Raw genomic sequence first — 16,226 nt, 5'->3', positions numbered from 1 at the left:
GTAACCTGCAATAAAGTGACAGCAGTCAGTGGCCTAAAAAAAAAAATTTTAAGTATTAAACTATATTTTAGGAAATTGCTCTAAGGAGAATGACACATACATCAAAATTGACTTCCTCTAGAAAGAAAATTAAAATATTTCTCTAGTTGCTATAAAACTGCAACTAAGGCATAATAGAGGCTTTAGCAATACCAATGATTACTCTTGTTCTTTTACTATTCTGCTACATTCCAAGTTTTAAAACTTTTTCTTTTTTAAACTAGGTAGCTAGTATACTCAGAACACACAACCACCTCACCTCACCTTCTGTATAGAATTTGAAATAAATATAGATTACTTTGTAACCTGATTCAGGAAACAGAGAAGTTTCAAATTTGTGAAGAATAACAAAAGAATGAGAGAACATGCGAAACAAAATCCTTCCAATCTTGTTTGTGCTGCAAACTAGAGTTTAGGGAGTTATTTCTGGCAGCACACCAGTCCAGCAAAGTAGCATTTTTCTATCACCCTCTGGAGTGTAATCAGTTTCCACTTCTCTCCCCCATACTTCACTGGGTGTCAGCACCTTTCTTTACCATGATTTAAATGACAAAAACAGAAAAGAAAAAAAAAAGAAAAAATCCACACCACCAACCTACACACTTAGCAAAAAAGCATACTAGTTTGGGACTAAACTGAAATAGTTTTTACTATTCCTCCTTTGTATAAGCCATCTTCACCTGAAGAATTTTCAATATGTGAAACTAAGAGCAGATTTTCTTTTTGCCTGAATATTGATTGTGTTTTCTTTTAACAAGCCCTGCCTAAAGATTACTCACAGAGAGCAAGAGAATCTTAGTTCAACTCTTCACATTAACTTGTGCACTGATTCCCAAAGCATGTGCTTATTACCAGCAGTTCAACTGGAAAAACTAATCCAGAGTAGACTGACAATTCATTTCACATCACATTGAAAAGTCCTGTTTTCTCCACCAGGCTGTCACTAGCATTTGGGCAGTAAACCCAGAAAAATGTCACATCATCTCCCAAGGAGCAGTTCCATAAGCTGCCCATAAACGTCTACAGAACTGTAACATCAGGAGCAGCACATGCATAACACTGTCAAAAGGTGGTAAGCATGATTTTCACATACTTTTTTGGAACTTCTAACACATTAGTTGTGAAACAGCTACAGTGAAGGAGACTTGTAAAAAGTGATAGTAAGGGAGAGGCTTATCAGTTATTATAACATTATTATATATTATATATATATTATGTGTAATATATATTATATAGAATTATATATAATAGTACTTAATTAGGAGAATCTGACATAAAACTCAATGTTTTCCTCTAAAACCTGTATTGGTACAGGGCATTTTGAAACAAGGCAAAACTACTTCAGACTCAGTTACTTAGATACATGTTTTTATTTCTTAAGTTAGAAAATTTGAAAGTTAAAATAAGGTAGAAAAAGGGAAAAAAGATTCTGTATGTTATTCAACAAAAAACAGCTATATACAAACCTCGTTCTTTTCCAGGTTTGTGAGAACACATGGGAAGTCAGGGCAGGGCAGGGGAGGGACAGTAGGGACACAACACTGGCTTTTCATCTGGCAGGTTTGAATACTGACAGATACAAAAGTGACTTTGCTCTTGTATGAATCCCAAGAGAGATGCCAACCGCCCAAGAACACAAGATAGTTTTATACAATTCCCAAGGACTGGCAGGGAAAGGCAGGGGTGGGGGACTGAGGTAGGCACCATCAAAAATTAGTTAATACATTTAAGATGTTCAATAAGGCTTGTGTGACTTCTGTCTCTGCTACGTTTACTTTTAGCTACTACTAAAAGTCAAATTTTTTTGAATCAAACATAAAAAGCACATATCTTCTGCTTTCTTTCAACACTACAGCACCTAAGCATGTCTGGATGTTTAGAGAGCTGGCACATGTATTTCTACACTGCTGAGTGGAAGCAGGCATGAACTGTCAAGAGCAATTCTAGATGAAAGGTCAAAGTAAAGAAGGGAATAATATCTGTTTCACAAAATACATTTGCTCTCTAGTAATGAAAGCAAATGACTCTATCCAGTGGTTCAATAACCTACCTCTATAATAGCTCTGCATGAAGTGCACTGGCATGGCAAGAAGCAGTCCTCATTACGAAGTATTTCCAATCACATGCCTCAGGCAGCGCCGAGACACGTCACTTATGCCCTAAGTGTGCTAGCAAAGCATCCGCTGGAACAGGTGCTGGAAGAATAATTCCTCTCCTTTCTACGGAAGTTTAGAAAAAAAGGCTTTTACGCTATAGTGGTCCAAAGTAGGACACTAACTCACTCGGTCTTGTTTTCTGACCTCCAACAACAAATAACATGAAGCCCTGAATCAGAGTGAAGAAAAAACCTGTATGTACCCTTCCAGAGAGCATTCCTGAATTATACACGCTCCCAGAATGTTTCTAATTTTTAGAGGCTGACAACATAATTGCTAAGATGGTCATAAATAGCTTTTTCTAAAAAAATTGTATTCTGATTCCCACGTCCTCTATTCTCACAGTAATCTTTTAAAGACTTATACTTTTACTATCAAAATAATTCACTAAACTATCCAGAGACCTTGAGGGCAAAACAGTTGTCAGATTCCGTATCAGGTGGGCAGAAACAACCTGTCCAAAAATTACATGCAACTGTCACAAATAAAGTGCTAGCTAAAGACTGCACTTCTATCAGACAGATGACTCAGTCCATCTGTTAGTTTACTTAAGAAAAAGGACAGTAACCCGAATTCTTGTATCCACCTGCAAAAAAAAAAAAACCTGACTACACCACCAATTTTACTCTTGAGATATGAGCAATTTTAGGAATTGTATTGGTTGCAGTTATGCGTATCCAGTCTAATTTAACTGCCTGCTTGCACTTCCAACATTTTATCAGATATTTCTCAACTAAATTAAGCTTTCTACTTCAAATATGCTATTTGTGCAACTATTAAAACTAAAGACACAATTCCAAAGTTCTACCTTACATATTGACGTACACAATAATTTAATGCCACCACTGAAATAAATGGCTTTGCTACTCTGGTATTTTACTACCTTAAATAACTGCAGTTATTGCAGTAGACTGAACTATACTACTGTCATTAATAATACAATGCTCTTGGATACCCACTTTTCTGGAAACCATAGGAAACGTGTGTGGGTTCCTTCAAGAATTCCTAGTCCTCGTGAAGGTACATGTTTTGTTACTTCTGCCGTGGGCTTTCACTCATGTATTAAAGACGTAAAAAAACAATCAGTATGGTATTGGTTTTCTTAGCACAACATTTACTATAATGAAGGCTTACTAACCCAGGCACAAAATACACTGACTTTTAAATGATAACATGAATTACATTCTAAAGCAACGTACTTGAGCAGAATAGCTGCTGAATGTAATTAAGTAGAAATTTTAATATGGTTTAGAGACCACAAATTTAGCTATCTTTTTACCTTGAAAACACAAGCCAGGATATGACATGATTTTCTAAAAAGGCAAAATCTAGAATAATTTAGCTGCTTGCCCTCTTTAAACACAGAATGAACATTCACACACATGATACGCATAGTAACCTGTCATAAACAGGAATATACTGGGGTCTAGAAATACCAGAATTTAAAATTCTAAAAAATACTGTTTCTTTCCCAGTTCCTGCAACTTGGGTAATGCAACCAGACTAAGCAGCCTGCTTTCTGACTAGCACGCTAATGAAAAACAATTCTTTCCCACACAAAGAAATGGATGTAGTAATCCCAAGAGAAGGCTGTACAGTTTGATTAAAAAAAAAAGTCAGTATCTTGGAAAGCTCATTTATTTTTATTGGAGTTAACATAGAAAATGAGCTAGATACCAAAAAAATAAAAATTGATGATAATTCAGTTAAGCTTCACTGTAGAATCCCAGCTCTAGCAGTTGAGTTATGTTTATCAGCTTCCGTAACACAGATTTCAACATGAGCTTCAATAAAAGTCTGTTCACACATGTTCTTCTTGTATGAATACGATGGGAAGTTATGCTATTACTAGAACCAGGGCACCAAATTGTGCTGTTACCTAGATCTTAACTACCTTTCCCCCCCACCACATTCCAGTCAGCTAGTAAATGGGAACCTCACTGAATATGCCTATTCCTGGATACCTATTATGAAGTAAGTGCATTCAGGAAACTATATTAAGACCAGTACTTAGTCAGCTAACCACAATACAATAAGAACAACAGGTGTTCATGGGAATCAACTGTTTACCTAAAGCGGAGGAGAGAGATACACACAAGCGCTATTCAAGCTGGCTCCTGAACCAAGTAACTTCATACTTAGGCTTGACCATTTAACTGGGATATTTAATATTCAAAGTTTATCAGCAACCTAAAACCCCTAACAGATGCTACTCAAATAGCATATACTTTTAATCTGAAGACAAACCAGACTTCTGCAACAATTAATTATTGTGTACCTCTCATGTTTGCGTCTTACTGAATTGCTGATTATTTTATAATATGAAGATGCTCTTTACAATTATGTTTAGTTTTATTTGATATAAGAAAAACCAGTTAGCTCTTCAGTAACTGACCAGCTAACCACCCAGACAAGATGCGAGATCTTAACACAAAATCATCATCAGAATTAGTTCAGGCTCGTGATGGCTGAAGAATAGGCTCTCGCACATGTATGTGCCAAAGGACAGAACAGAAACTGCGGGCTTTTTTTTTTTTTTTTCCCCAGCTCATCTCAGAATGACTTCTAGTATTTATATCTTTTTGCATTCTTTGGAGCACCAACTGCATATTACCTGCAGAACAGCAATGGCAGAATGCAGTTCATGCATTCCAGGAGACCATCAATATCATGTCAAGTATGTGTTTAGTATTAACTGCTAAGATTTAACACTACCCGCAAATAGAGGAGCTGTATATGAAATGCTGGTCACTTGTCCTGTGCACCTTGTCACTCCTCCCCCATCACAACTTGCCTTGACCAGCAAATACATTAAAAGACATTGCCCAAACAAAACACAGCATGAAGATATTGTTTAAACATGTTTCAGAAATATACCATCAATCGTAGTCTAAACAAGTCCAAAGAGAGAGCATGCAGTGAAAGCTTGCCATCGTACTGGAGTCGGACCAATTAAACAAAACTGAGTCAATTCAATAGCGCCTCTACAGAAAGAAAATACTACTTTAACCACATCATTTTCTTAGCCTGTGTAGTTTAATTGGTACAGTTTGCTTCTTTTTTTGAAAGGCTTGGAACCGAGCATTCTTGAAGTCAGATTTCTTTGATATATGACCCCTCAGAGCAACCATCCAACTTGCAACTACATCTCCCTCTTACCAGCTTAACACTCTGCACTCATGAGCAGGTAGAAAGTTTCAGACCTATAATATATTCATTTGCCTATATTTACTAACTGCTTCAAGTCAACTATTCAAACATCTAAATAAGCAACCTAAGGGTAGGTTCAACCTAGACACTTTCCTGTTATGCTGGTTAAGAGAAATATTTGTGCTCCCTCCAAGCTGGCAGAAGTCCTAGCACACATACAGTTACATCAGCAAAAGAGCAGTCTTGCTGGTATAGCTTACTTCACTCCGCATCACCTGCGCAACCAAAGCACTTTTGGCCAGTAAGAAAACCAAATTTATATGGGACTTCTCAAAATATTTATGCCAACTCTTGCTAGATTAACAGCACTCATTGTGTTAAAGACTGTCAAGATAATTAAAAAAAACCAAAAAACGCCTCTGTTTAAGGGACCTGGATATGTACTGTAAGTTTTCTGAGTTGTAACTTTTTCTTCGCAGGGTATCTGGCTTCTACATGAGCAACATGAATAAGTGAAAATAAATTATCACAAGACAAAACAAAGCTTAAAATAACATAGGACATAAATACCTACAGTTAACAAAGAAAAACTAGAGGGAAATACAGGAACACAGTTCTAAACAAAACAGCAGGGAGACTGTTCCCATGTTTCCCGCTACAATGCTACCCTCTCCATTGAAGGTGCACACACACGGGGAGGGGGGAACCCTTGAAGTTCAAAAAATGTAATTAGGATTTTCCTGTAATTTACAGAGAATTCTAATGCCTCATCAGTTTTATGCAGCAGAGGAATTTGCTGATTTTCATCATAGAGATCTTGCAGAGCTATTCTCCAAAGGACCTCACGACTTACGGTCGTCTTTAAGACAAAGAAGGTTCAAATCCAACTGCAAGGCAGACAATATCTTCCAGTGGGAGGGGAAAAAAAAAAAAAAAAAAAAAAAAAAGAGTAACTCGGTTCCCCGGTTGTTTAACTGAGGGACAGGCCTACAGGGAGCACAACGTCCCCCAACAGACAGACCAGCGCTCGGGCTACCGAGCCGCATTTCTCACCGGGTCCTGCACCAATCCAAGAAAGAAGATTATGGAAACAGAACAGGCACTAAAAAGAGCTCGGGGGGGGGGGGGGGGGGGGGGGGCCGGGCCAGGGAGGCAGAAAATCGCCTTCAAATGAATGAGCCGGCGGGGAGCGGGAGTCCCCGGCGGGAAGGCAGGCGGGCGGGCGGGCGGGCGGGCACCCACCTCCCTCCTTCCCTCCTCCCCCGGCCCGCAGCCGCGTCCACCTCTGTGTTTACATCCGAAACCTCCAAACGCGACACTTTCCCGGCTGCCGAGAGGGGGATCCCCCCCCCCCCCCGCCCGCCCCGCCGCCTCTTTATTGATTACACAGGGAAAAGCCCAGCTGCTGCTGCAATGCAACACCCGCCGGTTAAGGCGGAGGGAAAAGGGGAAAAAAAAAAAAAATTATAAAAAAAAAAAAAACAAAAAAACCACCGGGAGAGAAAGAAAGGAGACGGGCGACCGGGGCTCACGGCGTGCCGGCGCGCACCGCCGCGCCCAGCCCGGGGGAGGCGCCGGAGCGGGGCCGCCCCCCCCTCCCGCCCCGGCCCGGGCCCCGCTGCCGCCCCCCGATCGCAACTTCGCCGCCGCGGGGGACGGGGACGGCGGGGCCGCCCCTCCCCCACCCGCCACTAACAATGGGCCCCTCCCCCACCGCGGGGCTCCCCTCAGCTCGGCCCCCTCCCCCTCCGCCGGCCGACCGCCCCCCCGCCACCCGCCCCGTTCACGGCTGTGGACCGTTAGAGGCGAAGGGCACGGAGCTTCCCCACCACCACCACCACCACCACGACCCCCCGTCCCGGCGGCCCGCCCGCTCCGGGGCCGGCCCCTCACCTCATGGTGCTGCCCGGGGTCGGGGAGCCGCTCCCGCTTCCTCGCTCGCTCCGCTCTCTCCCCCGCCCCGCCCCGCTCCGCTCTCCGCTCCTCGCCGCTCCGCAGGGGCCGGCGCGTCAACGGACAGCGAGGACCCCCGGCCGCCAGCGCCTCCCCGCCCGTCTCCGCCGCTCCCTCCGCCGCCGGGCCGGGCCAGACCACCGCGGGGAGCCGGGGGGTGGGAGGGGACCGAGAGAGGTGGGGGAAAGGGGCGGGGAGGAGCGAACCAACGCGCGGGAAGGGCGGGGGGGGGAGGAGGAGGAGAATGGGCGGGCGGGGAGGCGGGGGGGGAGCGCGGGGGAGGCCGGAGACACCGGCGGGGCTGAGGGAGCGGCGGCGGGCGGGGGGCGCGGCGGCGGCGCGCAGGGGACGCGGCGGCAGGGGCGGGAGGAAGGGGCGGGTCGCGGAGGCCGCGCCCACCGCCGCCGCGCTGCCGCCCGTGCGGGTGAATGGGGCTCGGCGGCCCCGCGCGGGGGCGGGCGGCGGGGGGGGGGGAAGGAGCGTCCTCAGGTGAGGCGGCGGCGCCCCGGGGAGCGCTCCTCGGGAGCAGCGGTCGCCCGTCCGCCCGCCCGCGGCAGCTCCTTCGCTCAGCGGCCCCGTGCCATTGTCCTGCGGGGCCGGCGGGGCAGGGCACGGCACCGCACCGCGGCGAGACCCTGCTCCCGGCCCGCCCCTCGGGCCAGGGGAAGCGGAACCGGGCCCGCCTCGGGTGGGCCCCGCCTAGGGAGTCGTGCCGTGACCCGGCGCCCGGGAGACGCCCCGGAGCGGCGGGGAGGGCGAGGGGCGGGCTGCGCTCCCGGCCGGCGGAGCTCGGCGCTTCGCGGGTCTCCGGGCTGGCCGAGGCCGGTGGCGAAGCCCTCCGCCGGCAGACCCTTCCCCACCCTCTCCCTCACCCCGGCCCCTCCGCTCCCTGCGGCGGGGTCTGTGCCCCCCAAGTGACCCGCGCTCGGTGCAGTGGTAACACTGGAGTCTGCGTGCGGGAAAGAAAACACGTAACCCCCGCAGCCCGCTGCGTGAGCTCGGCAGGTAAATTACTCGGGGTTTGCGTGGCTCTTCCGTCGCCTCTCTGTGCCCTCGGAAGCGCGGGGCCCTAGACGCGTGGTCAGGAATACGGGAATGTTACTTTAGCTTTACGTCTTTCCGTAGCCCCACGTCTGTGCTAAATACAGATTTACGTTTTGCTCTTAGTACTCCCGGCGGATCCAGCACACGGTATGCGTAACTTTAACCCAGCTCCTGCTCAGCTCATCTCTGTCAAGGACCGAGCACCCGCTCTCTTTCGGCCCCGTTAACGGCAGTGATGAGCAAGTATCTTTGCGATTTACCAGTGACGCTAAGGCATCTTAGTGCTTTTGCATCTCTGATTTCATTTTTCCCTAACAAATACCAGTGTTTATATATTCCTTATATTTTTCTGATCTAGGTTTCACACATTTAATGTTTTTTACCATGAATCCCAGGTATTTGACGCTATGCAGACAACCTCTTCCATGATCAGTATGGCATCTGAGGCAGGGTCATCCACTGTCAATTAATGGTGTCAGTAACGCAGCGAGAGAGGAGCTAGTCAATGAAAAAAATGGTCAATTGTTAGAAAATACTAATTCAGGAAAAAGGACAGGCTCTGAAACTGGAGCTAAGGAATAACAGTTTAGTAAGAAAACTAACATGTTTTTACTGGCAGAGGGATGATGTCAATGAAAATGTTGCAGTAGAGGTGAATCACAAAATGCAGATGAGTAATCAGAAGAAAAGCAGCAGCATACTCTTAAAAATTAAGTGGGTACTTGTGACAACAATGTAAACGCAGCCTGAAGAAGGGGACACAACTGAATCTGGTAAATAAATTTACCTTAATTGCTTCCAGCAAATACTGAGGACTCTTAATGACTGATGGTGGACCTCAGTTCTTAAGGAATCATGAATTTCCTAAGATCTAGGCTTCCTATCACCAAAACACCCTCCAAATAAAAGGTTTGAAGAGGAAGCCATTCTGACAGTGAAAAGTATCTTGAAGGCAGCCAAATATAAATGTTAAGATCTGTATCTAACTGTATCTATATAGATACATCTAAGATATATATCTGATGGGCTTCAGCAGATAAATCAGTAGAAGGAATAGCAGAGACAGAAGAAGAAGGATTTTGTTCCAAGATCCCAGTTGTTCTATACCAGAAAAAATCAGGATCATAATGTGACTGTTCTGATAGGACTATTTGGTCATATTAGTCAGATCTAAAAGAAGTTTGACTGTGACAGGTATATAAAAACCACTGAAAGTATGCCTGGGCTACAAGTCTGCCTGAGAGGGAATGAAAATAGCCAGAAGCTGTTACTCCCGCAAAATAACTATTATCGTTATTTGTGTTATATTACTTGGTGTTCTTAGCCAAATCAGATATGGTCATAGCTGGATTTCTCAAGACATACTCTGTGGTAGAATAGAATTTGTAAAAATGCCAGAAGAATCATTTTGCATGCTGGCATCGCAGATGTCACCAAGTGCAAAGTCATTCTGGACGCTAGCTTAGTCAAAAATCCCATTGAATTAATCTGTAACAAAATACTAAAATCTGCAGTAACTCATATTAGCAGTTACATGAGAAGGAAGGGAGCCAAGATGATGTAGGGCAGAAATCAATTATAAATGTTGAGTGCCTTTTTCTTTCCAGGTCAATTTAGCGATGTTATTGTCAAGAAATTAAAGTAGTCTAGCAGAAGAATGAGTTAGTGTCTTGTACATGTTTATGATACTGAATTATGCATTGAGAAATCTGTAATCTCTTGTAGCGGGCCCGCCTGTTCTCAAGCTGTAATCATTCAATGTGTCCAAGTCACTTTGTGCGATTCTGCCGTTATCTTTCTCGCTGACGGGATCCTCCAGCGGCACAGCATGGGTGTTAATGCCCTCCGCATCACCTCCCACCTCTCTCCCTTCTTCTGGCAATGACAAAAACAATGTGGCAGAAAGCCTTGTAGCCGGTGGTGTCACGCTAATAACCGGAGGCCCTTGACAATTTACGAGGTAGAGCCACGTAATGGCTCTTCTAATCTGTGTCCGAGGACCGTGTTCATGCCCTCCTTCCTCCAGATCCAAGCAGCTCGGAATACCCCAAAGCCACTTTGCATCCCTCCCTTTTGCATTTTCTGCTGCTCAGCTGCAACTGAGGACTGGAATTCAGATGTTTCCAAAGGCTAAGCCAGCTCAGGTTGAGCAGTATGGTGTGCCTCCTCTCCAAACAACCCGACTAATGAAGGCTTTTTGAATGCTAAAGAAATGGCTCACCCGGGCATAAACCAGAAGAGAATGTGTTTCTGTTTAGTATCAACCAGATGCAAGAGGCTTGGCAGGCTACTGCTGAGCAAACCCAGCCGACTCCATCGCATCTCATCAGCATGGATCACCCTTAATACAGGGTCGTGAGGAGGATGCATGACTAATGTTCTGGACACATTCAGAGAATCCAAAAGCTTCAAAAAGCAGAGTAATCCTTCCTCTCACAGTGAGGTTTCCCCCATCATCTCTGAAACAACCTCCCGCTTTGCAGTCTTTGTTTCTTTGGAAAGTCTGTTTGTATTTAAGAGGAAAAAGTAGCTGAGATCTTCATATGTCTCACTACAGTCAGTGTCCTAGGACAGCAGCGCTTATGCAAGATCATTTTGGTCTTCTTTGATGATCTGTAAATAGCATAATGCAGGATACAGTCGGAGAGGTTTCTGGAGTGGGGGGAAGTGGTTTTTTTCTGGTGGTTTTGGTTTTTTGAAGGTTATTGTTCTTTTTACTTAATATGTCTAGAGTTTGGGCTTTGAATATGTAGGAAAAGATTTTTTATTTCACTTCTTTGGATTATTTTCCATAGAACTAGTATAGAAAGAAAATGCAATTTACTATACAATAGAAGTGAGAGAATTGCAACAACAAAGCATGAGCTTTCTCTCTGGTTATAGTGAAGGGCTTTCCAAAAATGGTGGGCTAAAAGAAAATGGCTCTGACAGTGTGCTCCTGTTAGCATCTAAGATTATCAAAACAGAATTGAATTAAGTAATTTAATATATTATTCTCATCACTGATTATGTTAATCTAATTTATAAATACATCTTTTGCTCTGGACCAGACACAGAGCTGACGCCTGAACCAATTCCATGAGGTCATGGTTAGCTGAACAAGATGAGGATCAGACTACTATATAGATAGTTAAAATATACTGGCTAGTATAATTCTTCCTGTCCTCTTCTTTCTTTCCCTTGCCCCCAAGTCATTTTCAATTTCAGGTTGCCATGAGTCAGCCGACTGCTGAAGTGTTGCATAGCAGACCATTAAAGGAAATGCTTTCAACCAAAACTCTTTAGCTTTATTTTATTTATGAAATTATGCAGTATTTCTCAACTGTCTTCTGAGGGAGGAGGAGTAAACTATCTCTAAAATTCTTTAAGAATGCTAAAATAAACAGTTATTGGCATGACTCAGCAGATAACGACAACGATCGCCAGCAAGGGCTTTTCCTAATGGAATAATATTTTTGTTTTGTTGTAAAAAAGGCAAAACAACATCACCAGAAAAGGAAGCAAAACTTGCTATCAAACACAGTCCTTTGACTCCTGAATGTGAAGCTCGGTCTTCCTACCAGCGTACCCTGCTCCTTGTTATACAAGTAAACAATTCATAGATCTTCCATCAAGCACCTCTGAAGAGGAATGAAAACAACAGCTGAAGCATTCCACTGTGCATCTTTCCACCAAGGTTCCTAATAGTGCCCCTCGTACTGTCAAATAGCATCAGCAAATCTAACCACAAGCCTCTGTAGACGTGAGTCTGGAGTATGGTATGTGTCTTTCAGTCTGTTCCCAGTAGACTCAAATATTTAAGTGAAAATTCCTTGAATAAAAATGGATTGTTTTTTCCCCCTAGATTTATCATTAAAAGAATTTGTATTGTGCTGCAGGCTATTCAGTGAGGGCTGAAGTCTCTTTTTGTGTAAATACTGTTTATCAAGTGTAAATCAATGCATTGTGTATTAAGTGTAAAAATGCTTTTCTGACACTCAGATAAATTATGATTGTTGTTTTGACCCTTGTCTTTCATTCACCTCCACTCAGTTGCTGACTTTTCTGGTTTCTGAGATGACATGTTGATTTAGGACCACTGCGATAGACCAATCTCATCTCTTACTTTCCATCTAATTTTATACTCTTATCCCCTAATGGTCTTATTTGCCACCAGTCTGCATTCTTTTTATGCATTACCAATAAAATTTATTCTTTATGTTCTTTGCTCTCCCTTGCTAATGTCTTAGAACAAATTGTACTCTGCTGCTTTATCTTATGCTGGAGGAAAGTCCAGGCACAAAGCTGGCCCAAGATTTGGTTAAGATTGTTTTGAGCCATCTTTTCTTAAAACTCCAGATGAGTTATGTTTTAAGTTCCTCAACCACAGCCAAGGATTTGGGCCATTATTAATTAGTTATTATTAATAATTGTTAAGTGCCTACAGTGCACTTGTAGCATTAAAAAAGGGCAGGCTTCTTGCCTAAAAGAGCTATTGCTCTAAGAGGATGTCTATACTGCAGTCTTCCATATCTGAGCTAGCTTTAAAATACTTAGCTCAGTTAGCTGGTATTAGTTATCTGGTACATTCTAGCTGAAACCACATTGAGCTCTGCAAGCAGTTGCTCATCTCACTTCTCGGCCCCAACACCGGCAGAGATTTGGCTTTACCAGAGCATGTTCACTGCGCCATACCCCTTCATTCTGTCCGAGTTTAGGTAGACAGATGCCAAAGGAGGTGGTATAGCCTTTCAGTTGGAAGCCCGTACCAAATTTCACCAATTTAAAGCTACCTTGTGCTTTGCAATTTATCTTTAACGGACAAAAAAACCCACCCAAAAAACCCACAAACAATTGCAAACCATGTTGTGAAACCCTGGGAATATTCTACTCTGACTCCATTGCAAATATGTTCTGTCTTTTGACCGTCTTTCTCCTTTCTCCTCCCTTCTATTTTAGATGACTGACAACATGCTTACTATTGCTGGTTAGTTTCCATTCACTGCAAAGTTGGAATAACTTACGATGAAAGTACTGTCCCAGTTATAGATGAATGACAACACTTTTACTATAGCTGGTTAGTTTCCACTGACTGCAAAGTTGGAATAACTTGCAGTAAAAATAATGTCCCGATTATACATGAATGACAACACTTTTGCTATTGTGAGTGAGCACCTGTGGACTGCAAAGCTGGAAGTAACTTACAATACAAATATTGTTCCAATAAAGGTAGAAGCTTTGTAAGATGATGATAACCTCTTTAGTCCTTTCCAGCACTGCAGATTTTGCTTTCTGGCAATAGCTATAGCCAACTCCATAATTTGGATTTCAAATTTAGTAAGTGATAAATCATGCATGAGACCCAAAATATACAAAGCAGCAGTTGCAAAAATATTCTTCTTCAGTATTTTAGAAAGAACATCACAAAAATGTTTGCCAAATGAATTAATGTTTCTATAAAAAGACATGCGAAGAAATGAGCTCTTAAGAGATTACAACACTAACACATGCCATTATTATTACTATAACTAGTTAGCAACAATTTCAAAATTAAGATATACTCTATAAAATGAATGAGAAGGAATTCCTTGCAATTGGCTCTAAGTCACACTTCCAGCAGTAGGGATCTCTATCTCAACAATAATCACTCTCTCTGCTGAGTATTTATTCTCCACTTCCTGTTAGTTTAGCTCCCATGTTTCACAAATACAACCATATAAACAGTGATGGATTTTCTCCTGCTCCTTCCAGCTTCAGACAGAACAAAACTGTCTATCATCCTATTTCCTATTTCACAGGTTTTTTTCTAAACAACTCACACTGATTGTTTGCCACTGACTGGCATGGTGCAGTCAGGAATTTAGGTACTATGGTCAACTGACTGCTTTCCAAGCATACCACTTATTAAGAAGTACTGCTGGAGAGTCTACATACAAAAAAATAAAGGTTTTCATAGGAATATGGCCTTTTTCAAATGTTTGCTGAATGCTCGGGTTTCTAACTGGCTAGTAAGAAAGCATTGCTCTTCTGGAGAACATAAATAAATAGAGGTAGGAAAAGACCAATAAAGAAATGTTCCTCACTAGACCGTTTCTAGAGTTTTGTTTAAAAAACAACCTTATACTATCTGGAATACATTCCACTGTCAGGAAGCTCTTCTTTGTAAAACTTCCCTTGTTTCTCTTAGGCTTACTATGCTTAGAAAAATTCTACCTTCCCTGTCTTTTTCTCCTCCAAATAGCTGTAAATTTTATCATGGGCTTCTTCAGACATAGGCTATCTGTAAAAGATCAACTGCTCTGTGTCACTAAACAAGCTTTTTCAATGTTCCCATAGCTCAGTTTCTCAAAAGCCTCCTCAATGCCATTTCGTGGCTTTGTTCTATGCTCCCTCCAACATTTCTAGTCCTGGGTGCACAAAACTAATGTCTTTCTTCAAGGTGCAGCCAACTGCTCTTTGCTTCTGAACATGGAAACGGAAATCATACTTCACAACACTATTTCTACAAGGGTTGTTGTCACTCTGAAAGATTCTGTGGATTTATAATAAAAAACAGGTAGCACCAACTGTGTGAAGACAGACTGATTTATAACCCTAAGGGATGCTCAGACAATCATTTTATTTAATTGTCATGACTGGCTGAACATTTCTAACCTTCTTATTGTGAATAGGGGTTGCCTTGTGCAGTGAAATGACTCTTACAACAATGAACCATTCATTCTGCTGTGACTACACCAGTGGGTGGAGGGGAAGTGCCAGCTTTGTAATGTTTGAAATTATTATTATTAAAACAACCATACAACTAGGATATTGGCATATCTGCAAGTAAATAAAAAGCCTTCCATCTCTTACCTGTTCATGGTTTAGAACAACCCTAAGCTGGTAGCAATCATAACCATTAGCATCTGATAGGGTTGGTGTATTCATAAAATCATCAGTAATATGACCTGATGTGATGGTAAAAGAACATGATCAGACAAAAAAATGCTAGAAAGATGAGAAGCCTGTCCCTTTCCACAAGAGGTGACTGATAGGGTGAAAAATGCAGATGTGAATGAGAAGCGATGCAAGATCTGCAAGCCTGTTCCTAAAACCCAGCAGCAAGGGAAATCCTTTTGTGATCCTTTGAAGCAACAGCTGAGAACAAGAGCAGGAAAAGAAGTGTTATTTTAGCAAAAAGGTGGTGAGGTTATAATGAAAAAAAAATTATAAAAGCCTGTAGGAATTAATCAGCATTTTTTCCTGAGAAAAAAACAATATATATGGATCTACAAAGGCAGGGAATGTTGTTGGGTTTTAAAGAAATACCATATAATAGTGTTTCATAGACCATTATTCTAAGCCTGATCCCAGAGAAAATGTAATACCAAAGCCAGTCATCACCCTTCCATCTCTTAACTTCATCATGGAAGCTCAACAGAAGTTTTAAAAAAGACACATTACAAGGTTCATGTGACAAAAATCATTGTTCACTTCATGTGCTTCTCCACAATCTGGAATAGATAGTGTGTTTGGAGGACAGCTGAAAGGGGAGATGTGCCCCCCATCCCACCAAAGTGCAGGGATTCCTGGTTCCTAATGGTCCGTTCGGGTTGACTATGCTTGTGGTAACTCAAAGCAGGCTGGAAGCTGCTGCAGGCTATGCTTGGGAAGGGAGAGGAGCTAGCTAAAGCACAGAAGATGAACTAGCCCAAAGAATCCTACATGAATCAGATCATTTTAGGTCAAAGTGCATCACTAGAAGTCATGCCATCAAACCTGAACAAAATGAGACTAAAAGCATTGCTTTTGAATCCTTGACTGGGACTTGTACAGAGATGTAGGAAATTTCACCCTAATAAACAAATAGTGGTTGCACTCCTATGTTAACTAAGAAAGAGGTGTTCTTGCCTCCACTTATGTATG

General features: G+C 42.8%; 2 protein-coding genes across 13 annotated transcripts in view; one reads left to right on the top strand and one right to left on the bottom strand.

The window, feature by feature from the left end:
* ENAH (ENAH actin regulator) overlaps nt 1–7,474 on the bottom strand; it is a 100,813-nt gene extending 93,339 nt beyond the window's left edge. For 2 of the 11 annotated variants that reach the window (XM_041128410.1, XM_030035211.2), the window contains exon 1: nt 7,239–7,473. In XM_041128410.1, coding sequence (XP_040984344.1) covers nt 7,239–7,243 — 5 coding nt within the window. In that variant the 5' untranslated portion in view covers nt 7,244–7,473. Of the gene's footprint in view, nt 1–7,238 lie in introns of all 11 variants that reach the window. The other 9 variants (XM_041128411.1, XM_030035213.2, XM_041128409.1 and 6 more) reach the window with 8 other exon arrangements.
* Nucleotides 7,475–7,625: 151 nt separating this feature from the next.
* On the top strand, nt 7,626–12,346 carry LOC115350484 (circumsporozoite protein-like). Of its 2 annotated transcripts, none has more exons than XM_030036169.1 (2): nt 7,626–8,303; nt 11,817–12,346. In XM_030036169.1, exons 1-2 carry the CDS (start codon nt 7,727–7,729, stop codon nt 11,942–11,944), a joined length of 705 nt encoding a protein of 234 aa, XP_029892029.1. In that variant the 5' UTR covers nt 7,626–7,726; the 3' UTR covers nt 11,945–12,346. The 2 variants fall into 2 exon arrangements, with proteins under 2 accessions (XP_029892029.1, XP_029892030.1); XM_030036170.1 differs by having other exon boundaries at nt 10,068–12,346.
* Nucleotides 12,347–16,226: the final 3,880 nt, after the last annotated feature.

This window comes from Aquila chrysaetos, chromosome 13 (assembly GCF_900496995.4).
Source record: "Aquila chrysaetos chrysaetos chromosome 13, bAquChr1.4, whole genome shotgun sequence".
Classification (NCBI taxonomy): domain Eukaryota; kingdom Metazoa; phylum Chordata; class Aves; order Accipitriformes; family Accipitridae; genus Aquila; species Aquila chrysaetos.
This window is presented reverse-complemented; position numbering and strand designations above follow the sequence as displayed.

What these genes read in the sequence shown, in the direction of transcription:
- LOC115350484 (XM_030036169.1), top strand. Translation starts at nt 7,727, where the DNA reads ATGGGGCTCGGCGGCCCCGCGCGGGGGCGGGCGGCGGGGGGGGGGGAA. An exon ending in CCGCTGCGTGAGCTCGGCAG is followed by an intron (nt 8,304 to 11,816) that starts GTAAATTACTCG and finishes GTTGTAAAAAAG; the next exon opens with GCAAAACAACATCACCAGAA.